This window comes from Cuculus canorus, chromosome 18 (assembly GCF_017976375.1).
Source record: "Cuculus canorus isolate bCucCan1 chromosome 18, bCucCan1.pri, whole genome shotgun sequence".
Classification (NCBI taxonomy): Eukaryota; Metazoa; Chordata; class Aves; order Cuculiformes; family Cuculidae; genus Cuculus; species Cuculus canorus.
In genome coordinates this window covers 11,949,424-11,974,611 of record NC_071418.1, presented here as the reverse complement: position 1 = coordinate 11,974,611, position 25,188 = coordinate 11,949,424, and the positions used below count along the sequence as shown (strand labels likewise).

Sequence of the window (25,188 nt, the reverse complement as noted above, 5' to 3'; positions counted from 1 at the left end):
AATGTAATAAAGCCAGGGTCGATATTGAGGAACAGAAGGCAAACTAGAGTGAAGAAGCCTTTGGATGTCTCGCAAGGTTTAAAGGACTGCACTCACCTGTTAGCGGTGGCGTATACTCTCTCTCTCGTGGAATGACAAAGACTACAGTTGCGTACAGAGTGTTTGAATTGTATACACTTCTGTTGACCTAATTCAGTTGTGCATTCACATTAATAAAATACATCATTTCTTAATGTTTCTGTGAAAGCCCTGCCTTTCCTTACAGTGTGGTTGATGCCTCACTCTGTCAGAGGAGCTGCTGCTCGAGCCGTCTGCATCTTACGGCTACGTGAATCGCGTTGCTGTTTTTAACTAACTCAGGGCCACAGTGCGTGTGCCGTGGTGCTGTGCCGTGGTGCTGTGCCGCTTCCAGGCCCACGAGGCGCTCGACAGCAGTCAAACTGAAAAAAGGCATCTGAGCAAACTCATTATTTTGCTGTTCCATACCGGGAAAAATTACCTGCTGTAGTTCAGACCTCAGAGTAACAAGTGTTGGCTGCTCTTTACTTTTCAGTGGTAGTTCCTTGTCTGCTTAGAGGCGATGCCCTGAGCCTCAGTTAGCAGTTACACAGTGCTTTGAAATGATGAGACACTGTCTGCCTTCTGTATATTATAATGTTTCTTATAACTTATTGTAACAAGTGCGTGTTTTGGTAGGCAGCAGCATGCATGGCTGTAGGCTGGGAATGCTTCAGAAGTGAAATAATCTGGGGCTTTGTGTCCCAGTGACACATGAAAAGAAGGGGAAATCTTCATCGGTCCTAAATGTACCCTGTAAATACCTTGAGTGCATGGGCAGCTGAGCTAAGGAAAGCTGCACAGACACGGCCAGGCTCTGCTGAGAGGGGATTTTGAATTCGCTTCCTAGTTCTGTCACAAATGACGGTGTAGGCTGCCTTGCAGTCTCTTAGTATTTTACTGTCTTCAGCTTCTCGCTGACACAACGGACACACGTCTCATTTTCCCACCTTTCATGGAATCATGCAGAGGTTTGGGGTGGAAGGGACCTTAAAGATCATCAGTTTTAACCCTGTGCCATGGGCAGGGACACCTGCCACAGGATCAGGGGGCTTCAAAGCCCCATCCAACCCGGCCTTGAACACCTCCAGGGATGGGGCAGCCACAACTTTCCTGACAGCCTGGGCCAGGGCTTCCCTACCCTCAGCATGAAAATATTTCTTCATAATGAAGACATTTGTCCAAATCAGTGTGAATGTTGAGTGACAGGGGCAATGCCTTCAAGGTTTGTAGAGGTTAAACAGCTGCCTCTGAATCTTGGGCTGGGGTTGCTGACAGCCACGTGGTGCGACGGAAGGACTTTGCCGTTTTAACAGACACCCATGTTTGCTTTCCGTGTTGTCTGTCCTGGCCAGGCCAAGGGTGCTGATGGTGTTGTTCTCTCTTTACAGCTGCTGCGAGTCCTTTGCATATGTTAGCAACACACGCCTCCGCATCGGCATCTCTTCCGACAAAGCGCCAGAACGGAGACCAGTCGGAACAGCAGGAACTCAAACGTATCAAAACAGAAGATGGAGAGAGCATAGTCATAGCTGTTAACATGGACACCCCCGCTGTGGCAGTGAGCGATAAAGGCAGCCAGAACTAGAAACTTAGGGAGTTTTCTTTTTTTTGAAAAAACCAAACTCCGTGGTGCCAAAAGGAGACACTTAAATACAACACCTAAAACGTTGGAACATGTTCTCACGCAGTGGGGAAAGGGGCCCTGTGATCAGACTTCAACTTTCAGCACTGAAAAAAAACAAAACCCAACACAGGTGGCCTTAAAACTCGGTAATTTAAACTGTAAACCATCTTGTTCCAGGCTGTGACCCCACTCCTCCCTGCCCCTGCGGAACTGCGCGCTGAGAAATGCAGCATCGGGGAGGGCTGCAGCTTTAACGAATCTCTCTCAGATTATTGTAAGGACTGAGTATCTCAGTGTAACGGCAGCATGATAGCGCTTAGTGTGAACTGGTTTCAAACGATTGTATATTCCTCAAAGGGAACAGAGGCGCGGAGCCATTTCCTACATCTTGGCAGCTAGCCTTTCCTAACGACCGACCTGATGCAGTTGTTGGTAGATATGCAGTATTTTGTTGTTCACATGTGGAATTAGGAATTTTTGAGGTGTATTTTCATTTCTTTGCAAAACAATGGGGTCTTTGACATTTCAAATCACTCCATTTCTACTCCAGAAACCTTGGAATCACACAATACTTTTCATGTGAAATTTTGTTTGGTAAAAAACTGAATGTAGGGTTTTTTTAACCGATGGAATGATTTACTTTTGTCTGTCCTGTTAAAGTTCAGATAAAGCTACTTTATTACATCTGCAAATTTTCATATTTTAGCAGTTGCCTGATAAAATTTAATCAAATTTTATTACCATGTGTAGTGATCAAACGCTTCTTTGGGCTTGCATGTAACTGATTAGAAACTACGATGTAAATGAGCCGTTAACTGACGTAAAGAACTGCTATGAATTTGACCAGAGCTGCACTTACCTGTTTCTCTTTCTGCTACCTTTTGCTGTATGTTACTTTGTGTTGACTTTGACTGTCCCTGGCATATTTTTCCAGTCTAAAGTAAAACAAGAGTCTCGCTTAATATTGTGTATGTTTAAGATAACAGACTGTTCTTCATTTAGACAGATGAAATTCTTTATCACGAGTCCTTTTAAAAAGAGAGTAAAAATTATCTTGTCAGAGGTATATTCGATATTTTTAAGCGTAAGCACCCATCAGTAGGAACAAATCCGACCAGTTTCTCCGTAACGCATCTGATGTCGGACAGGGGCCCTGGGTCTCGCTCAGAGAAGCTGTTGGGGTTTTTCAAACAGTGGCTTCTGTGTTATTAGAACAACTCTTTATTTTTTTTTTTAAGTGTGTGTTCTGCAGTTGAACATTTGAAAATGTATCAGTAACTTCTCACTTTATTGTGGTAATAGATTCCACTTTACATTTCAGAATTAAATTGTAACGTGAGGCTGCTGTTCAGTCTTTAATTCACGGAATGTCTTATTCCCTCGCATGGTAAGGGGAGAGAAAGCTCGAGGCTGCTTCATTCAAATCTGATTTTCATCATTTTCTGTAATAACAATGCATTATTTATATTTCCTTTCCTGCTACGAAAGGAAAAAATCCTTTATTCTCATGGTGGACTGAACAGTTTGAGTGGTTTATTTAGGCAGCTTTTGGGAACTATTTACCTAAAGACCAAATACGAGAAATCTGTACAAGTTTTGTGTTCATCCACAAAATGGAACTGTTACGATGTCTCTGCAGATAAAACAGATTAAAAACGATGAAAGAAAACTCTACACAGGCTGAATTTATAACAGGCATTTAAAAAAAAAAGCATAACCTGAAAAGAAACATTTCTGTAAAACTGCAACGTTTTCTTTAGAGGTTTTAAAAATAAAAAAGTAAAGTTTTAACATACTTTTTTTAAGGAAAAAAAAAAAATCCAGTACTAGTAATTTAATTTGGTGTTGAATGAATTGACTAGAATGTGGTTTATTTTCAGAAGTGAGAATCTGTTCACAACTAGGGCTTAGGAGAACAATAGTGTATCAGAGTTTTTTAAATAAAATTAAATTTTATTCAGCAAATTAACAAAGTTGACATTCCTGCACAGTGTGTTTGACAGAGCTATGGCTCTCGGGGGTCACTAATGCAATTGATGTTGGCAGTGCCGCAGGAGAGGGGGTCGGAGCGGTCCTGGCTGTCCGATGTCGTGCTGCGCGCGGGGAGAGGGGAGCATGCTGGGGGCCCTGGTTCGCAGGGGGGTGGTGGCCCAGCGCCTCTGTTGGAGGAGTGATGAGAGAGAACTGCTTCCCGGCTGATAGGAACCACCCGTGCTTCCCTGTGCTCGTGGTGCTGCTGAGGCTGCGCCTGCGGGGTCACCTCCAGGGCTGGTGGCGTGCACAGAGCTCTGTGCGGCACCTGGGCCGTACGGCAGCGAGTGGATCTGGTGTTGAAATGCAGCCATTCCGTTTGCTGATGTGTTTGTGTGCTCCTGCTGTTGGTGCGGTGCTGGGCACACACGCAAAGGCTGGAGGAGACTCCTGCCACTGCTGTGACGCCTGCTGTCCGTGGGAGCTTTCCTTTGGAGAGGGCAGTTCAGGTGATGCTGTACGGAGGAGTCTGAACTCTCTTCAGATGGGAATTACCCTTTGCCATCACCCGCTGTGTTCTGTGGTGTGTGGAATCGCTGCCTTTTGTGCTCCTCCCAGGCTTTGTTGCCTTTCTTTCATTTAAAGTCAGCTTTTCTGTCATCTTTAAAGTGACTTTGAAGAAGACTCGGAACCTGCAGAAGACCCAAGCGTGTGCCTGCAGAGCGTCCCTCTCCATTGCCAGTGGGTCCTGTCCTTCTTCCATGAGATCCCTCCCTGTCCATATCTGACCCGGCTGTGGCAGCACCACACATCCCAGCAGGGCTTGAAGGGGTCCATGTTCCTGCCTGTGGATGCGATGGTTCTGTCTTCGTGTTGGTAGCGGGAACAGCAGCCACAGGGAATCGGGTGATCCAGCAAAGCGATGCTGAGCCTTCACACCGGGAGGGGGTCGGCTAAGGACTGGTTCCGAGCTGCCACTGCCCTGGCCCGCGCCACTGCCCCAGCGGCAGCCGTTTGACCGTTGCTGATGTAGGTGAATACCTGCGCAGTCACCCCAGCCCCAAAGGATCCCCACGAAAACAGCTACTTGTGACCCTCTGCACAGGACGGATCACAGCTGAGGCAAAACCGGGAAGGCTTTGCCTTTGCTTGCGTGGCTGTTGCAAGAGTGGCCGTTCAAAGTGCTGGGGGTCAGAATTACTTAAAGTAGCAGTGGAATGTGGCCGTTTCACCAGCCTCCTGTGCTTTGTGTCTGCATTTAATTTCCCCCCGAAGGTAAATCTTGAGTGTTTGGAGGTCATTAATGCAGGTCAAGTTATGATATTACATAAAGTGTGGGGTTTATACAGTTGTGATTTTTATGTAGATGTGATTGATATTCACCTAAATATATGTATTTTATAGTTATATATATAAAAATGGACTCCAAAGTGAGTGCTGGTTTCTGCTGACCCCACTGACTCCTTCCTGCATGCAGGTTCTAGCTGTGTGTTTAACCTTCTTACTGAGAATCTCACGTTGTGTCTGGCGCAGAAGTCATTGATGAAGGAAGCTCCTGAAGGCAGGTGGTTGTGTGGCTGCTCTTAACTATCAAGTTCTTGATCTTATTTGTGGACCGACAGACAAAACCACTCTTTCCTCCTCCTTCTGCTTCCTGTCCTGACTATGAATCAAACCAGACTGTGATTTAGGAGTTATTTTTGTGTGTACCAGGCTCATTCTCCTCACAGCTGTGTTGGCGTTTGGGGCTGATTTCAGGTCCATGGCCACGGTTTGACTCCAGATGCTGTGATCGCGCACGGCTGCTGTGCCGAGAGAAAAGGTTGGTTTTTAAACTAAGTTTAATGGGATGTGCACTTTCTAGAATAGTTGTCGTGGCTGTTGGTTTGTTTCTGACTGTCTCTTTATGCATTAGTTCTGCTCTTCCTGTTTCTCATCAGCATCGGGGAAAGGCTTTTGTCCAAAGTACCAAAAGAACATACTTGGAAGAGTTGGGAGGAATCAAAGGAGCCCGTAAAGGGCTGAAGCTGAAGGAGCACAACCTGTCCTTTAACCAAAAGGAGGACCAGCGTGTGGAATTCCACAGGATCTCTCACAGAGTGGCACAGTCCCTGGTTTGTTTACACACATGCAGCCTTTGGGGAAGAAGGAAAACACCTGCAGTAAGGCAGGAATGTGGAGATGGCTCGGTAAGGGGGGAGGCAGCACCACTCCAGCACGAGGGCACCTGAGGCGCAGGTGGCTCTGTCCCCGCTGTTTTGGATGTGGTGGCTCTTATGGCCACAGCCCTTCTGGCCTCTGCAGTTAAGAATGCATCTGCTGTTTTCTCCTGTTTTCTAACTTCACTGATTGATCTCCTTTTCTCTACATCAGTGTGAACACCTGAAGGTTCTGAAAGCACCACTTGCCCTCGAGTTCACTGCTCGGGCTGCTCTTTCCCTTTTCCTTTCACGATGGTGAGCAGTGACTCGGGTACCGGAGAAGGAAACAACGAAACAGGGGCAGAGGTTGGTTATTGTTCAGTACAAAAGTTAGTAATCCATACACTGAAATAGCTTCTGCCAGTGGAAATGGACTGCTTTTCAGGAACAATCATATTTTAGCCTTGCAGTGCTGCTCCACGGCTGCTGCGTGGCTGCCGGCTGAGCCCCAGCAGCACCCCCGGCCCCTCTCCACGGGTCCCCAGGGCACTTTGCGGAGCAGGGCTGCCTCCCAGCACCACGTGTTTCCAGCCAGGAGTGAAGACAGCTGTACTTGAAGGAATCAATGCCATTGGACTTCTGGGCCGTAGCACTCATCTTAAGTGAGCAACTTGACGTTGTAAAATCCCTTTAATTCTCTTTTGTCCCATGAAGTAGAATGCCGACAGCTGCCTTGACTCCCTTTTACCCCACAGCCTCACGGAGGGCCGGGACACATTTGAACGGTGCCTCGTTGCTCATTGTAGTCAAATTCCATAAGCAAGGAATATGCTTGTAGTCACACGGGCCAAGTTCGGGCAAACGTAATGGGGGTAGAAGTACACAAACGCTCCAGAGTGCCGTGCAGAGCCTGTGCCTTGGTTAAAGCAGCTTCTGTGTGAGTTTGAGTGAATGTGGCCAAGTGGACCATCAACAGCTGCACCAGAAGGGAGGTCACCTGCCCTTGGGGAGTGGTTCCCATACTCTCCTGTGCATGCTCTGCTCCAGGGGAAGGCAGGTTCCAGTTCATCACATACAGCTGTTAAAGGCAGGAAGCTTCAGAGCTGCAGCTGCAGTGAGGGGCGGGGCGAGCGATGCTGAACAGAATTGGTTTGCACTGGAGGTTGGTTTTGTTTTGGTGTAAATGCCAGTGCTGGTGTCCCAGACACTCTCCAGTGCAGTGTGCCTCATCCTCTGTTCACAAGGCTGGGCAGTCCTCTCCGTCCTTCAACCACCACCATTTAATCAGTTACATGTTTATTCCCCCAAACCTCTGACTGTGACCAGCAGTGACTACAGCAAAATTAGTCACTTTTATTTAAAAGAAATAACATATTACAAATAAGTGTGCAAAACAATTTCTGTGATTAAATACACATAAAAGCAACATGCAACCTTGACATCAAAACCTGCGTAGAAGTTAGGCCTTAGTATGTTACGTGACACTAAAAGAAACTTGTCAAATTTAGAGTTTGCAGCTAAACAACCCCAGAGGGAACAATCATGCCAGGTCTGAAGCGACTATGAAGTTAAGTTTCAGAAGACCCAGGCTCCCCCTCCCCCACCCCGGTTTAGTGTGTGTCTATTCCAGCTCCTGGTTAGGATTTTGTGCCTTAGGCAGCAGGAACTATTGATGGCCAGGTAACAATTTTGGGAGAGCAGTTACAGGTCAGCTGGTTTAGGCCAAGAGCACAGAGTATGCAACAGCTCCCATTAAAAAAAAAAAAAAAAAAAAAGGAAAGGAAAGAAAAGAAAAGTTTGCGAGTGTAAAGCCATTGTGGAGATATATACGTTGTGCCACCAGGTTCAGCGATGGTGCTGGATGTGCAAGTGGCCTGTCCCATCCTCCAGCTGAAGCACAGCTATTCTGGAAGCAGTCAGTGTGGTACCGAGGGCAGTTTGTAAACCCAGAAGGGCTGTTCTGTTACAGAAGGAATCACCTCTACAGATCCAGGAGCTCCACGTGCCCAATGGCCCGGGGTGCTTGCCCCACACACGAAGGGGAAGCCGTCTGGGTCAGCCAGTGCCTCCAGCTGCTCTGCAGTTCGGCACCTCTGCTGATCTGTGCTGAGCCCTCGACCCAGTCCCCACCTGCCGGTGTAGGTCCTCAGGACGCCCCCAGCCCCATCCACCAGCACAGAGGACAAGCGCAGCTCAAGCTATAGCTGGCGACGCGGACACACTCAGCACCTCTGCTCCTGTTACTTGTCAGGTGTGCTCAGGGGAGGGGAAAGCAGCACTCCTGCTCCCAGAGGTTTATTTGAGCATGATCCATGGTGTTTCCCTCTCCCAGCCATTCAGTGGAAGTAAAGCAATGCCTGGACTCTCTTTCCACATCCCTTTTCCCAAGGCCAGTTGTACAGCCCTCTGCAGATCGCTCAGTGCGGCAGGCACTCATGTTTGCTTTAAATTTCACAGTTTAGGTTAAGAGAAACCCAATAGGCACAAGCTTGTTGAAAGCCACATCTTGAAAACTCGAGTTGATGACAATAACCCAAAGAGATTTTAACAATGAATACTTGCAGAAATGAGAATAAACATATGAAGTCCACCACGTCAAAGCTGGTTCTGGTCATGTTGGGTCAGGCTTCTCCATGAGGTCTGCTAAACTTCTTTATCAGTATCAGACATTCATAGACTGTCCTTCCAAAGGTATGGAATTGCCAAGGCAGCACTTTGACCGGGGTGACCGAGCACGTGAGTCAAAGCTTGTCATCCGTCATTTCTAGAAACTGAGCGTAGACGTCCCTTGAACATTCCCCTTTTTGGTTGAATAAGAACTTGTAATAACTGCCATCCGCACATATTGCTGGAACAGAAAGAAAGGTGTTAGATTCTGCTGTTCAGAGGTGCGGTTCTGCTCCCTCAGCTCCAGCTAGTGCCGTCCACTTGAGCTCCAGAGGAGCCCCAGGCAGGTCAGCCCTGTGCAGTGACTGCCCAACACGACACTGGGCTCATCTCCCTCTGCGCTGGCACCATTTGATCCATTCCCTCATGGTGCAGAGCAGCCAGAGCTCCTGATCTCAGCTGACAGGGCCCTGCAATACAGCTCAGCTGAGCATTTCCTTCAGTGTAGTTCCAAACCTGGTTCTCCAGAAAGAACAGGGGAAAGGCTCCAGCACTTACCTATGACAGCATTTGGTTCTGTTCCAAAGGCACAAATGCACGGAGAGCCTGAGGGAACCTGAAATTTGGAAAAACTCCATTTGGAACTGAAGTATTTGGGAAGAAAGGTGGCAGAGGCCAAACTGAAAGACAGAAAAAAAAAAAAGCATAGTAATGTAGTAAGGTGTTGACTAGAGCTCATGTAGAACAGCTATCATGTTTGAACAGGGCACAAGCTAACTGTGCTTCTTGATTGGCTTTTTATTCTCTTCTACTAAGTATGAAGTAATATGTACTATTCTGCTTCTGGGGAAAAGGGACCCTACAACTAAAATCATGAAGCCAGAAAGGTTGTCAAGTAACTGCAAAAGCTGCCAAAAGAATAGGTTTTAGTAGAGATCTCTGTACGTGAGGTGTCCCCAAAGTACAATCATGCTAGGAAGGTCACTAAACCCTCCTGTACCCTTCTGCTGGAGGTCTACAGCTCCACAAGGGACAGCAGAGACATTGCAGTTGCTATACAGTCCTAAATCTGCAACTTCTCTCAAGCACAACAGATTGACCTTACCCCTCCCATAGTGAGGGTATTTGCGGCTGCTTAACAAATCCAGTGTTGCCCACTAAAAGGGCACCCCTATGCCCCTAAAGGCTTCAAAAGGGCTCACACCCTACCTTGACTGCTTATTTCTTTTAGGGTCTTCTGCAGCAAAAATATGCACTGTGCCATGGTCGCTGGATACGCAGATTAGGGAGGCATCTTGATTGAAGTTAATGCTGCAGAGAACACAGACAGAGGCAGTGTTTCTACCAGAACACACCCACAGCTCCTACTGTACACAACGTGCTTCTGCAGGTGCCGAGAGCGGCTACCACCCTGGCAGGCAAGGTGCTAACATCTCCTCTCTGCTGGAGGAGCCAGGATGCCTCTAATTCCACCCTCGCTGACAGGATGAGCAGTCCCTTCAGTGCCAAGGGCAGAGCAGAAAGCCTGGTGTATCAGGACCAGCCACGCAGCAGACTGCCCTGACATGGGCACCGGAGCGGGGCCATGGTGTCACTTCTGCTGGAAGAACACACAGCACTTCTGCTCCAAGGAGCTGGCAAGTGTTGGATAAAATTTGCAACACCCCAGAGCGGTGTTCAGTAGAAGAATGGAAATTTCCTCGCTCCTGAGAGCATGCTTCCAGCAGCAGAGTAGAGTCACACTTTTGCCCTAGGCTCTTGCATGCAGAGTGGCCCTAACCCTCCTCTCGCTCCCAGGGGTTCGTCCTGGTCTCTGTGGGAGTGTCAGACTGCACCACTGCATTCCCCGTATTTCCATGTGAAGTCAAGCATCCCCTCAGCTACCATTTAGCCCACGCAGAGAGGCAGGCCTCAATATCTTTGTTCTTGTCCCAGCCCCTGTAGCCCGTGCTGGGCTCTGCACGGCTGCAGCTGCTGCTTTCCCTTCCCCAGTACTGAGGAAGCACAGGCCCAGTGCAGCCCCGGGACCTCGGGCTGACAGGAGAGCTCTGCCTGTCGCCCAGGGCAGCATGACTTGCCTTGGCTTTCTGAAGGTGTCCCAGGGGCCATTTACCACCACGTGCCTCAGCACAACACCCCCCACAAGAAGACAATACAGAAGCCGCTAAACATACCAGTATATATTGGCTGCCTGTGATCCTCTTCGTAGCTCCTGGATTAAATGCCCTGATGAAGTATCAAATATTCTTATGAGGGTCCCCTTGAAAAGGAATCAAGCATTACATTAGGAAAGACAGAAGACTCTTCACATCTGTGAATGCATCCCAATGTTCTATCTGACCAGCATGCCCATACATACACCATTGCAATTTTCACCGTTAGATTCGAGAGAACCTCTCCATGTTAATTTTTGGGAAGAATATTGATTTCCCGCCCTACCATCACCACAATGCTATAATTCTTTGTTACTGAGTTACTCAACTAAAAAGGTTTAAGTCATGTTCTAAAGCCCTAGGGCAGCCTTGGCATCAGTTCACAAGCATAAGAATATACTCGTGTACAGCCCTTTGTGCCCATGTTCTGGGAATCACTTCTTTCTTGCTCCCCAAAGGACTGTTTCGATTGCTACTGTACCAGTTTTTTTTTCCACTAGGTATAATCAGGCTGTGGATGGTCTTGCTTCACAATTAGCTCAGCTGAGGTAATCTAGAAGGATTAGTTTCACACACTCATCATCTGCACTGATCCAAACTTGGAGACACCCAAGATGAGCTAGGTTACTGCGTGGGGAGCTACTTCATTCAGAGCAAATTAAGCTCGACACCAGAGAGGCAAAGCAAGTTCATGTATCCCAGATAAAGTGATCAAGGATTCACTAGTCCTTCCTATGATGAAGCATGGATACACATTCTTACCTACAACGCATATTGGACACCTAGGCAACAAATGTATAGAACGGTTTGGGTCAGAAGGGATCTTAAAGCCCATCCAGTTCCACACCCTGGAGGTGGGACACCTCCCACTGGATCATGGGCTCCAAGCTCCACCCAACCTGGCCTTGAACACCTCCAGGGATGGGGCAACCACCACTGCTCTGGGCAACCTGGGCCAGGGCCTCACCACCCTCACAGGGAAACACTTCTTCTTAAGATCTCATCCCAAAATCTCTCATCTTAAACCCACTCCCCCTCATCCTATCCCTGTACTCCCTGATAAAAAGCCCCTCCCTAGCTTTCCTGCAGGCAAATGCGAAATAAGCTTCCTCTCAATTTTTAAATGAGCAGTACTTGTTGGACCCATGAATTATGAACTGCTTAGGCCAGATTTCATTCAAATGTCACTGAAGGGTCTCTATTACAGCCAGATAAAACACAAATGCTGCTGTGCCCGAGGTATTTGCATTGCTGTGTGGATAGCCTTAAGAAACAGTAAAGATATAGAAGGCCTGAGAATGCACAATTCCATGACAAGTTTTCCAGCTGGATATTTCAATGTCTTTCCTACAAAAGGATGTGACTTCCTTTTCCAGAAGGCATTACTACACTAGAATGCACAGTATATCAGAGGTAGGAGGAGATGATCCTTACTTTTTCTGATGCTGTTGCAATCCTTGTTCCCTGCAGATTCAGAGCTATACAGCTCAAGACTCCTTCGTGAGCCGGTATGTCGACAGGAGGCTTTTCTGTATTAGCGAGATCCACTATCTGTACATGCCCAGTGTGCGTTCCAGGAAATGCAAGAAGAGAATTATTACTATTTGGACAAAGGACACACAGACCTAAAAGACAAAAAAAAAAGAGAATAACTGTGTAGTTCCCATAACCTAATCAAGTTTTCAAACATGAGTTTCTAAAATATCAGTAATTTCAGAACAAACATACATGCAGTAAATGGGAATTGCATTTTAATGGCTATTGTGGTATCCCAAAACATGATCCATCCACAAGCGCAGAGCATTGACACTTAGGGGAGTAGCATAATTTTAACTAGCTCTCATCACTTTATTTCAAAGTAATCTAGTTGTGGTTATTCAAAATCTGGATATTTTCGATTAGGTACATCAGTCTGTTACAGGAAAGCTATTTAAAAAACCAAAGATGTCTCCTTAGAGGCTCAGAAAGGGTAAGAGTTGATAAGGGGTGATATCTTAGTTTCTCGTCCGTCAGTAAAACCAATTATTATTCATGTTTGAGCTTAGTTCTTACAACCCTTGCACTTCCTTTTTATAGCACTTGCACTTTTCTTCACAATTCTTTGCAACCCCTTTAAAGTAAAATCACATCTTTTCCCAGGTGTTCTACTGAGGGCAAGCAAATTCCTGCAGACTCAGCCCAGAGCTAGCAGAACAGAAGGGTATCAAAAGGAACAAGGATTTTGTTTATAATTAAGCTCTCAGCACAAAATACATCAAGTTTACCAGTTGTTCACAAAAGAAAGCACATAGCTCTTAGAGAAATCAGATCTATAACCTAACAGGATTATGTGAAAAAGCTTTTCAATGCCAAATATTAATAAATTTTAATAACAATTTTATAAACACAAAAGCATCTCCAAAGGGCAGGACTACAGCGCAGTAAGTAACCTGTTTAATGGCTTACTAAATAAAAATGATTCAGGCAACTACAAATAAGTAGCATGTCAAGAACAAAATAAACTTGCCTCCACTCCCCAGCCCACACATACAACTCACCTTTAGGATTGTAGCAGGTTTCGAAGACATGCAGCTGGTGGGGATTATGTGTGAATGTGAAAACTTTAATCATGGAGTCCAAAACTACCACAATTCTGAAACAGACAAGAAGTTTCTATGACTTGGGGTGGGTTAAACAAGGACATAAATATTAATTCAGACCTGCAAAGGCTTTCAACGGATTTAATGTCTACACGTTCTTTCCTCCTCACCCTCCCCCACTCACAGCCTTGCAAAAACCATGCAGCTGTGAGCCTGCAAAGCACTTTCATCCACAGCTGTCAGAGCAGAATCCCTCCACCCACACAGATTCCAGCTGCTAACAGATGCTCTTGCCCTAGAGATCCTCTTGAATTCCCTTCTCACTCCTCCATACCTAGAAAAACAGTCCACAGCAGCCACAGGAGAACATTTACCTACATTAGAGATCCAGAAGGCACCAAGTTCTCAGATACCAGTACACTTGAGGTGGGATCTGCTAACACCTAATGCTTGCCCCAAACAGCCTGTTCCACCTTTAATTGCTGGTGTGTTTATCTAGGTGTTAAAGCAGGATCTTTTTCTGTCTGCAAACAGCTGGAAATGAGTAAGAACAGCACACAAGGCCAAGCTGTGCATTTGGAGTGTTTGTTGTACCCACCTATCCCTTCGCAGCTTAACGGCTTTAACTTCTGTAGAAAACTCTATCTCAATGACAGTCTTCTTCTTCAAGTCATCCCAGATCATTACTAGAACAGTGCAGAGATTGCATCAGATCATCAAGGCGCATCCAAAGAGCCACACCATTTCCATTAGAACAACTTCTAGTTTCCACCAAGGCTAACAAAGAGGTGCATCCAACAGCTAAGCAGTTATAGATGGGCACCCTGCTCACGCGGTATCAAGACACCACTCATTCTTTCATGCTAGGACTTGTGCAGGTAGGAGCTGGTAAACTCCAACCACAAAAACTGACAATAAAAATCTGTTTTTCTAAAGACAATTAGGTTTTTTGTTTTGCTCTGAGGGTTATTGAAGAAATAAAACTGCAGTCAAAGAAAAAAGTAGCATCTTGTCCTAAAAAGCTTGCCAGCCAGGGGCTTTTTCCCTGTCAGGTTTCTGAGCCACAGTGTCTTTGCAAAGTGAGCTGTGAGAAGGGCAGACACCATCACCAAGGCTCAGAGACAGCTCAATTCACCCTGTTAACTTAAACCTGCTGCAACACTCCCTCCATCCAACCACACCAAAGCTCAGGGCACGTGGTTTGGGAGTTCTTTGGGCAGTGTCACACAGACCGCAAAGCAAACATTTTCAACATCTACTCCCCAAGACTCACCTTTGTTAGGTGGGTATTTCGGTTTTTTTCCTCCACCTACCAGTGCTAAATAGTTGCAACGAAACAACATTTCAACATGGCCCACACCACCTTCTAGAAACTCTGGAAGACAAACATATTTTAAAGTGTCAGAATCTGTTAAAACAACATCTAATTTTTACCACTGTTACAAGAAAAGCCTGTGTTATCTAGCACACCCCTCAGGCACCCAATAAGAACTGTGTCCTCATGTTCTGGCCAACCTTAAGAAAAGCAGAGAATCCTCTAAGAGAGGGTGTAACAGACAAGACATCTCCACTAAAAGGGTGGGGGGTTGCAGAGGATTTTTTGTTTGATCATTTTTTTTTGTGCCTGCGTAAGATTAGGATTCTCATAAAAGCTGCTTTATTTTTCACAGCCATGAAGATCACAACTGTTGTGACACAGTTGAGACAGGCCTCATTTTCATATATAGATAAAACAGAGCAAGGTTTTAAAGTTATATTAAAACACGCTGCACAAGAGGCACAAGACAGCTTGATCACTTCTGTTACTCGGTGGGTTTGTAAATATGTATTGACCACAAATTCATTTGTATTGACCACAAATTCATTCCCTTCTCACACACACATTTCAAGTCTGGTGCCGCTCTATGATGCTCAAGCCATGCATTCAGTAATACTCATTAGTCGTGAACCTTTTTATTTGCAAGGGGATTTGCCTTTACAGACTCAACGGATTTGAGGAAAGAGGGCAAAAGGTTTGAATCTGTAACTGAAGTGGAATCTCTAGGCTGATCTCGGGAGCAGGCCTGTAGCTGCTGGAATAGGTAAGAGGTGCCATCCAGCTCCAGCCGGCCTCTGTACGATGATGCAGAAAACCGAGAGCAGAACTAATCGACTGGTGCTGACAGTTTCTCACTTATAGTACAAGGAAAAGGCTTTCTTCTTCTTAAGAAAGGCTTTTCTTAACTGCAGAGAAAGCAGAATATGCCATGCTTATGGTGCAAGTGGAGGAACTAAGTATCAAAAGATTTTACAATAAAAGAATTTTTCTATTTGATGACATTTGAGTGGGGGCTTGGCTTTGTTTAGGTAGCCTAGAGAGATGCTTGGCATTCCAGTAAGGAGATGGAACTGGACTTTCAGGAGGGCTTGTAACTGTGGCCTTCAAGGTAGATCAACAGAGTTAAAATCAAACCTCTCCATTAAAAGACTATCCAGTAACTTCACACAATGGCAAACTGCAGCAAAAAAGGTGGACAAAACTAGCAAAACCCTTTCAGAGCTAGAGGAAAACCTGAAACTTCAAAAGGACTCAATAGACACCTGTCGTCAGAAAAAGAGAAGGGAGAAGACAGCAAAAACATCCGAGGAGCCTGAAGGAAGCACTACTGTGGAAAGATGCACACACATGAAGGACAGGGCAACAGAGATCGTGTTAGACTTTAAACAGCACTGCAGTACATCCAGGTGAGGTATTTGTATTCAGACTTGGCTACACCACACTGAGACAGATGCGTGGAAAGATACCTATAGTGGGCCAGTAAAGCCTTGGATTTCATACAAGTCCTTGTGGTTTCTTCAATAATGCTTTCGGCTGCTGAGTTTCCTTCTTGGAGAGTTGTTGTATTTGGACACTACTCCCTCCTACACCAGATCCACCTCTTACCTCCTTTAAAGCATTTACAGAATGACAGCACAGTTTGCTACAGAGAGGTATTATCTCTGCAACAAAAGGTCTTAAAGTATTTATGAATGACAACCCCAGACAGCTGAAGAATGTACAATGTGTTCTGATCTGTGTTAGAACACTTCAATAATTATCTTTACAGTTCTGACAGGTGATGCTTGAATGGAGAACTTCATGGAACTCCTGAACACAAAAGAGACAAGCCAGGGCGTAGCAGTTAAAACTCAGTTTCATACTAGGTTTACAAAGTCACAGATGGAGCTGGTTTATCTCAGGTAGCGGCAAATATACAGGGGAGACAAACAAGATTCCTCTGTACCCACGCAGCTAGCACAGTCTGACATCTTGGGATCCACAGAGGAAAGGCAATCTGACTCAAACGTTTCACCACAGGAGTCCTGGAAGTACATCCAGAGCTACTAGCAGGGAGATTTGACAGGGAACTCAAAAGGACTTCAACCTTCACTCTGATCCTCTTAGCATACTATCACAGATGACAGTCCTAACACATGCTGCTTATGGAAGAACATACTATTAAGAATAGAAAACAGTTTGTCAGTTTGGCCACAAGAACAGTGACTGAAATCTCTTACAGCACTATGAAGTGAAAGCATGGAAAGTTTCACAGGAATTGCTATTTTAAATAAATTATTCTTATTATTAAATCCTTCCTAATCACCATAGGCTGGAAGTACTGGGAAACACATTTAGCATGGCACCCTTCTTCCTGTATATGGGGTTAGAATCCCATGGCTAGGTTTCATTTTCCCCTATTTACCCTCAGCTATGTTTGCTTCCTGATAAAGCATCCCAGTACCTGTCAATATAGCTCATCTAGTAATTTCTGTATACTAACATGGGAGAGTAGGCTTACTGCCTTAAGATCCTCCCAAGTTTTTAACCATCCAGAGAACAAAATTTAGAGTATTAGAGGCCTAAGCTCAGTGTTCCTGCAAGCAGTACTTGAAACAAGTAGGAGAAACGTTATATTCAAATCTCCAGTGAAAAGGCAGTGGTTTTATTGCTGCACCAGAACAGAACGGCTTCTCCTGATGGTACATGGTACCACTGCAGCGATCAGCTCTTCTCCTGCTTGTGAATAACCAGCCAACTTATCTCTTGTTTGGGACTACAACCACTACCAACAGCTATCATGATTCAGACTCTGCCAGAAGGTGAGACAAATTAATCATCAGCCAGCTTTATGCAAATTAATAGCATCCAGACATCCAACCAGGCAGTGGCACAAGTAAGAGTCCCTCTGGGAACAGCGTAGGATTCCTTTCTTGCTGTTTTATTGAAAGCCTTCCAGTGATGGAACAGGGAAAGCTAAGCAAGAACCTCACAGAAAAAAAATGAGGCATCTGAGCTTGCAACAACACAGAACTAGCATGGTGTAATAAGTAAGCGTTTTACCTTGTTTCTCTTTTTCTTTGAGTGGATCTGCATTATAAACTCTGAATCCATTTTCCATTCCACATGCAAAGCATCCTGTGGTAAAAAGCACATATATACACACACATATATCGTAAATGCGAGAGATACACTCCAGAACTAAGCAAGAGCCAGAAGGTTAAGACAGCATTACTCAAGAACAGCACTGTTAAACTTGAGCTGAAGACCACTTGCAGGCTTTGTTAGTGACTGCAAGTGAAAGCCCTTTAGAGAAGTTGTCCTCTAAGCCAGCCTCTAATGAGAGTGGAAAGTTCTCTATTTTCTTTTTAGACAGGTGAAAAAACAATGAAAGGAAAGGAGAGCAATTCCCAACCCATCTGTATTCTATGCTAGCGCACTACAGAGGGAAAGAAATCTGTATTTCAACTTTTACAACAGTCATTATGGAGCAAATCCCCCCCTTTCTTATCAGATCTGCATTTACACGATAATTACAGCCACTGATCCATTTGTTCCTGTTTCCACAGAAGAGAGCTTTCCAAAACCAGCTTTTAAGAATACCCTAGAGAGAGGGTACCTAGTCAGATGCCGACAACTACAGTCTAAACCAGGGAATGATTAGGAACTAGATTAAAATACTCTGGAAAATTATTTTACATAGAGTTGTGCAAGTGCCTTTTTAGTAGAATCCATCAAACTACTGGTATCCTGTCCTGCTGTTTTACTTACTAATGGGTGAATGTAGCTCTCGACATAAAGAAATGCCAGTGTGAGGTTACAGCAATTACAAGTCATTAAGAAGCAGCCACCGTCGCTAGAGGCAGACTGACAGAAGATTAGTTGCTACACAATTTACGTGCACTGCATCAAGAAATCCAGTTAAGATGGTCAAGGTACCAGTGCAGAGGTATTCAAATTAGTCTGGTTTCATTCTTATGCACTGCAATGGCTGCAACAATTTGAATCCCTCAAATAAAATTCAAGGAGCTACATCTAAGTGCACCTTTTCCCCAAACTCAATACCAAAACCCCACAGGGCGGGTGGGGGAAGGAAGTCTTTGCTTTTAACGGAAGGTCTCCAAACCAATTGCTCACAGCCAGGTGACCCAGGATTTCCTGCACACCAGACTGGACTGGTTTGCTATGGAGCGATGGCTCAGAAGCTGAAAAAAAGGCTCAAGCTGCAAGAGACTGTTTCAGGTATTGCTGGCACTAAAGGTCACAAACAGCCTGCTGCGGTCCTCACGCTGCGGGCAGCTGACAGTCTTTGTGGTTTGCATACTGTTAGCTTAATATAGGCTCAATTAAAAACCACATATGCTCACTGAAGACCAAGTGTGCAACGTTCAATACACATCTTCTACTGCTCATGTCCCAATACAGGTTAAGATGTCCAAAGAAACACAGTTGGTGACATCTTTCTGTTGTTATAGAACAGAAACATATAATAAACTTGATCTTGACAACAGTATTAGTTTAAAAACTCCATTAGTTGGAAAAAATAATGCACCCAGTTTGAGATTCTTTTTAATATTTCAAGAGTTTCATTCCAAGTAAGACCATTTAAAAAAAAAACCACAAAGAAAACCAGCCAACCAAACGTAAAGCTCCCCAAGCAAAGCCCTGCAGCGACAAAAAGAAGACATCACACATCCAGTATCTGATGAGGTGGGGATGGATATCTGAAAGCATCCTTAGAGTTTCTGTTCACTGCACACATATAAACAAAAAATGACTACAACATCCACCTCTGCACCCTTCAACGCAGAAAGGAAACGGATCAACCCTCTTACATTACATGCACGCACTTACAGTACTTGCATGCCAGGCTGTTCTTACAGCATCACAGTTAGCTAACCAGTGAAGAACACACACAACTTACTGCCCCAACCAGAAAGACTCATGGGCACAACTTCACCCTGTCCAGGATTCCAGAACAAATCAAGTACAAAAAGCTCCTGCTCACATATGTAAACACACAGAGAGAGGGGTTAAGAGCACAATAACTATAGAAAGATTATTAAATATATTTAAATAAATGCTTTTGAATTAACTACACTCATTTTGCCTCCTCCCTTCTCAGTGCAGTGTTCTTTAGTTTGCTCTGTGAATGAGTAAGAGTGTGCTGCACTGAAGCCACAGCACCAGTAAGCTGCCACCTTGTGCAGTGTACTTTGCTGGGACAACCAGAAAGCAAATTAAATTGCAAACGTTTGTCTGTACATAAAACACTTCTGTACAGGATGAGAACTGATCTGTTGCTGGTAACCACAGTATGCTTCTATATAATTATTTTTCCAGTGACAATTTTATGGCACCAAATTCTATTTCCAGGACAGACAGAGAGGGATGCTGAAACCGTTCTGTAGTAGCAAAGGACTGTGGAGTTTTACTTATGTTAACACCAGCAGCTCATATCTAACGCAAGCAGGGCGTTCTCAATGTAATAAAACACAGACATTACATTTCCTGTAGCACCACTACAGCTTTTCTGCAGGGCCCGCCTCGTGACCAAGACACAGGCTGCTTTTAATGTCTTGGGAATATCCACACTCTTAACTGGAGACAGAACTGAGGGAACATGAGTAATGGTGATACCCTCACACAGTCGATCATTACCGGCAGAGATAGGAAGTTCCCAGTCATGACAACCCCCAAGACAAACAAGAGAAAAAACATACAGGAAGATTACTGCTACTCATTCAATTCCATGATACAGGAACAGCTTTGGAACCCAGTGTTTCCCACATGACTGATCCCAGTGTTCATCAGTGTGATCACAAATTGGCAGTTCAGCTACAGCTCAGAAGCTCTTGCTGTGAGAACTGTCAGAGAAGGGAATTGCTGCAGCTGTCAGAGAAGGAAACAAAAGTGTGTTTCCTTCTACAGAAAAGTCACCTCTGGTTTACGAGGGGATGGACACGTTGTCAAAGAGTTGCTGACAGAGGACAGCTCAGATACTCGAAAAAAAAAAAAAAAAAAAGGAATTTAATTATTAACTTCAGATGCTTGGGAAAACTGCACCCAGAGTGACTGCCCTAATGCACAGCCGTGCTGTTCCTGCAGGAAATGCAGTTTGCCAACAGTCCCAGTGAGACCCCACCGAGTTTTGATTGTTGCTCTAAACCCATGGGAAAATGAAGAGTTAAATTAATGTCTATCCTAGCAGGCGAAACAGGAGGAAGGTGGCATTGCTGACAAAGGAATGGGCAGGCTGGAAGGCCCAACATCTAGAAATTGCAACAGTGAAGTCCAGGGAAGTGGCTCTGCAGGCTCCTAGCACCTTGGTTTTCCTCACTGCAGCAAGTGTTGTCTAAAGCCATAAAAAAGCCCACAATCCTGCTAACACTCGTTGGATTCTGTAGCTGAGCACTTCAGCCCACTAAACGACAATAAATGAATGAGCCAAGTGATTTAACACCAAAACAAGTCTACACTTGAGTTTTCAAATTTGCTCTAGACTACAACAGCAACCAAAGAGGGACTTGTCAGCAACTTTAATAGATATTTTCTGGTGGGGTAATTTACTATGATGTTTTGTTTACTCATCTCTGCAAAGCACTTTAATGTCCTTCTGAAAGAATGACAAAAGTGCTCAAAATCAGGAGTACACCAGCCTAAGATGAAGAACCTAAAGACAGAGTACTCCATCTTAAAACAGCTGAGAACATCTGGCAATACAGCCCTTCCCTTTTGGGGAGTTATATTGTTTCTTTATTTTCTTGTTTCATAGAAGTGGCAGAAACACCCAAAATAAAAATACGGCCTCACTCAAAAAAGGAGCGAGGGAAGCACATTTCAAAAAAACTGCCGATGCCAGTTTTATCACTTGACAGTCAGGGAAGATATGACTTGGAGAGACTTATTAGCTCATTCCTCCCACCCTCCCGCCATTATGGGATTGGCTAGTCTTAAATTATTAAGAAATTAGGTTATTGTGACAATATATGCAGGCACCCACTCTACTAAGCTTCAGCACTCCCTCCAGTGACTCATATTTCTATTTCTGGTAGGAGCAACAGGGAAGAAGTAAGCTTTTCCTCTTATCTACCCTTCTTTGAGCAGACAAAGAACTACCTTTAATACTTTACTTGTTTAGGGGGGGTTAAAAAGCTAGCGTGCTATCCACAGTTCAGAAGTCATGACTGCTAACCAGAAAGAGCTCCAGAATCCTGAAAATGAAAGCCACACGTGCTTTTTGTCCAAGTTTTTGTTGTTATTCATTTGGCTGGCCAGGCTGGGTAGAATGGAATATTGTTAGGAACAAGCTGCTCAGCTCACGGATTCCCAAAACAAATTCCTTAACATACTTTGGATATGACATTATGAAAAAAAAATAAAAAAAAATAAAGTGTTTATGTTGCATTTACTGCTACAAAATTTAAGGAAGCCTTACAACAAAGAACAAGTTTTATATCCTAAGATGATGTTCTGAGGGTACCCTGCAGTAAAAGGAAAACTTAGTGTCTTGGACAGTTTTCTTTCCAACCCAGCCCCATGACAGATCAAGCACCAAATCTCACTGCATCTACAGACCCCTGCAGCTGTGAAATGAAGCTCCTCCTTGAAGGCCTCTTTTCTCATATCTGTTGCAAACACAAGATGAAGACAAGTGCTACCACAGTTGCCGAAAACCAGACTACTCCTATTGTCTCCAACTCAGCAGGACAGCACAAGGACAGCTACCAAGCACACTTCATCAACAGCTTGATATACCACTGACAAACATGAACAGAGAGGTTAGACTAGAATCAACAGAACAATTAGTGTTTACACACAGCTTCAAGAGCATCAGCAACAGGTACGTGAACTGCAGTCTACTGTGGCAGAGGCTGCAAGTATGTCTTAGGCAAGAGCATTATTTAAGACAAAAGGACGTTACAAAATGATGACCTGCTATTCCTTATACCACAAAAATGACACTTACTCATTAAGTCTGGTGCTATTTTTATACCGCAAGACAAGGCATATGCACCTCTTTGCTTGGAAAGGCCTTCCCCTTTCTAGCAAGAGAAAAGATAAAGCAAGCACAGAATTCTGAAGCTTTTCAGTGGTCCGTGGATCTGTACTTGTCTGCCTTTAACCACCATTTTATAAAAATAAATCAGACAAGAAAAAAGAAGTTACACCACTACTTCTGAACGCTTGGCTCCTACACTAAGACAGCGACAATGTGAGCTACCTATCAGCATGGCTGTTTCAGGAGCTCACCCCTTTGAGAACAGGCTCCGAGGCAGCCCTGTAGTGCCTCAGGAGGAAGCTGACTGCCTACAGGAGCCTATAGCCTCCATGAGCAGGAGGATGCAGTGGTGCACCCCAAATAGGCAGGTGGATGTGGAGATGCACCTAAAACTGCCCTGCTCCCACTCCTCCTCCACTTTGCCTTTGAGGCCCCACTTGGAGCCCCGTGTCCAGTACTGGAACGCCCAACATAAGTACGATATGGAACTGTTGGAATGGGTCCAGAGGAGGCTACAAAGATGACATGAGGGCTGGAGCCCCTCTGCTGAGGACAGCCTGAGCGAGTTGGCGTTCAGAGCCTGAGAGTTCAGCCCAGAGGAAAGAAGGCTCCAGGGAGACCTTACAGCAGCTTAAAGGGGCTCCAGGAAAGCTGGGCAGGGACTTTTTACAAGGGCATGGAGTGACAGGATGAGAAGGAATGGCTTTAAATTGGAAGGGGTAATATTTAGATTAGACAACAGGGAGAAATTCTGTATGATGAGGGTGGTGAGGCCCTGGCCCAGGTTGCCCAGAGCAGTGGTGGCTGCCCCATCCTTGGGGATGTTCAAGGCCAGGTTGGATGGGCCTTGGGCAGCCTGATCCAGTGGGAGGTGTCCCCGTCCATGGCAGGGAGTTTGAACTGGATGGGCTTTGAAGTCTTTTCCAACCCAAACCACCTCATGATTCTACGATTCCTCCTCCAGCACACGCAGCCACTGCTCTCCCCCAGTTAAACCAGGGGCAGAATGCACACATCCCAACCCGCAAACGCGTCCTGCCTCCTTCACGAAGCTTTCCCGCTGCCTCCTGCGGCGGCCACAACACCTGTGCCACAGGCGGCCCGCCTTCTGCCACAGGGGCACGGGGCGCTCCTGGGGGACAGGCCCTCTCCCTGTACCCCAGCTGCTCCCCACTTCGCATCCCGCACCCTGTCCCCCCCCAGCGCCGCACCCCAGTCCCTCCTCTCCCTTCCTATCCCACACCCTGCCCCCGCCCCAGTCCTGTCCCCTGCACTCCACAACGCCCCCTACCGTATCCTGGGTCCCTCCCAACCCCGTACCCCAGTCCCTCCCCTCCCCTCACCCCCACCCCGAACTCCACAATCCCCTTTCCCATCCCACAGCCCAGGCCCCCGCACCTCGTGCACCCCAGCTTCCCCCAGACCCCTCCTCATTCCCACCCTGCATCCCGGGTCCCCTCCCAGCCCCGCACCCCAGTCCCTTCCTTCCTTTCCCCCGCACACCCCAGGCTCCCCCAACCTCACAGCCCAACCCCCTCCCCCCATCCTGCACCCCAGCCTCCCTTTTCCCTTCTCTTTCCAGCCCCTCCCATCCCCATCCCGCATCCCGGGCTCGCCCCAACCCCGCACCACAGTCCCTCCCCACCCATTACCCCCACATCCCGGTCTCCCCACAACCTCGCAGCCCATCCCTCACCCCAGCTCCCCCGAGCCCCCTCATTCCCCTCCCACAGCCCGGCCCCCTCCAGCCCCGTACCGCAGTCCCTTTCCCCGCCACAGCCCAGGCTCCTCCCAACCCCGCACCCCAGCCCCCTCCAGCCCCCCCTATTCCCATCCCGCGCCCCAGCTCCCCCTCCCCATCCCGCACCTCAGCGCCTCCCAACACCCCCATTCCCGTCTCACAGCCCGGGCTCCTCACAACCCCGCACCCCAGTTTCCCTCCAGCCCCCCCAATACCCGCACCCCAGCTCCCCCTCCCCCTCCTCCCCTTCCCGTCCCCCACTCCGGGTCCCCTCCAGCCTCCCATTCCCGTCCCCTCAGCCCCGCCGCCCCCCCCCCCCCCCGGCCGCTCCCCGGAGCCGGGCCCGGCCGCGCGGAGCCCCTGCCCGCCGCCTCACCGTGATCCTGGTTGAAGCCAGCGTAGAGCAGCCCGTTGCCGTGCGGGTTAGCCGGCAGCAAGTTCATGGCTCCTGCCCGTGCACGACCGCCCGCCGCCCTTTAAACCATAGCGGCGCCCGCCTCGGCCCCGACGAGGGAGCCCGGGCCGAGCGGAGCCGAGAGGAACCGAGCGGAGCCGAACGGAGCCGAATGGAGCCGAGCGGTGCCGAGCCCGGGCCGAGCGGAGCCGAACAGAGCCGAACGAAGCCGAGCCCGGGCCGAGTGTAGCCGAGCGGAGCCGAGCCGGACGGGCCGCCTGCTGCCTTCACCCCCGCCAGGCAGCGCGGCCGAGCGCAGAGCCCATCCACCTCTGAGGAGCGCCGAGCAATCGAGCGGCTGCGGTGGGGCAGGGCATGACGGACACTGAGCGAGGATGCTCTGGTTCCCCCGGGCTGGGGCTGAGGCACCGGGAGGGCCTGGCACGGCACGGCAGAGCCCCTGGGCCCCCGGGGCTGAGAGCGCTGCCGCAGCGAGGGCAAATTGGGACAAAGGGAAGAAATGCAGAAATAAGAAACAAAATAAACCACCTCCAGAAAAACCAAATAAGACCCCCAAATCTCACTATCCAAAGGAGCTCTGAGAGGCAAATATTGAAAT

At 46.8% G+C, this 25,188-nt stretch overlaps 2 protein-coding genes across 4 annotated transcripts in view; one reads left to right on the top strand and one right to left on the bottom strand.

Moving 5' to 3' along the window:
* Positions 1-4,888, top strand: part of FOXK2 (forkhead box K2) — a 50,559-nt gene extending 45,671 nt beyond the window's left edge. Inside the window, exon 9 of the mRNA XM_054083487.1 lies at positions 1,449-4,888. Coding sequence (XP_053939462.1) covers positions 1,449-1,645 — 197 coding nt within the window. The 3' untranslated portion in view covers positions 1,646-4,888. The remainder of the gene's footprint in view (positions 1-1,448) is intronic.
* Positions 4,889-4,900: 12 nt separating this feature from the next.
* WDR45B (WD repeat domain 45B) lies at positions 4,901-24,866 on the bottom strand. Of its 3 annotated transcripts, none has more exons than XM_054083486.1 (10): positions 24,552-24,866; positions 17,496-17,570; positions 14,409-14,510; positions 13,734-13,821; positions 13,094-13,188; positions 11,991-12,181; positions 10,578-10,663; positions 9,613-9,714; positions 8,962-9,019; positions 4,901-8,644 (listed from the first exon to the last, which is right to left on the bottom strand). In XM_054083486.1, exons 1-9 carry the CDS (start codon positions 24,616-24,618, stop codon positions 8,962-8,964), a joined length of 864 nt encoding a protein of 287 aa, XP_053939461.1. In that variant the 5' UTR covers positions 24,619-24,866; the 3' UTR covers positions 4,901-8,644. The 3 variants fall into 3 exon arrangements, with proteins under 3 accessions (XP_053939461.1, XP_053939458.1, XP_053939459.1); XM_054083483.1 differs by having other exon boundaries at positions 8,962-9,083; positions 24,552-24,864; XM_054083484.1 differs by lacking the exon at positions 17,496-17,570 and having other exon boundaries at positions 8,962-9,083; positions 24,552-24,864.
* Between the last annotated feature and the right edge of the window lie 322 nt (positions 24,867-25,188).

Excerpts from the sequence above, each read along its gene's own strand:
- WDR45B (XM_054083483.1), bottom strand. The coding sequence starts at position 24,618 with ATGAACTTGCTGCCGGCTAACCCGCACGGCAACGGGCTGCTCTACGCT. Across the intron at positions 13,822-14,408 it reads GAAATACCCACCTAACAAAG|TAATGATCTGGGATGACTTG; the intron begins GTGAGTCTTGGG and ends GCACTGTTCTAG. Across the intron at positions 10,664-11,990 it reads TTGCAACAGCATCAGAAAAA|GGGACCCTCATAAGAATATT; the intron begins GTAAGGATCATC and ends TTCCTTTTCAAG.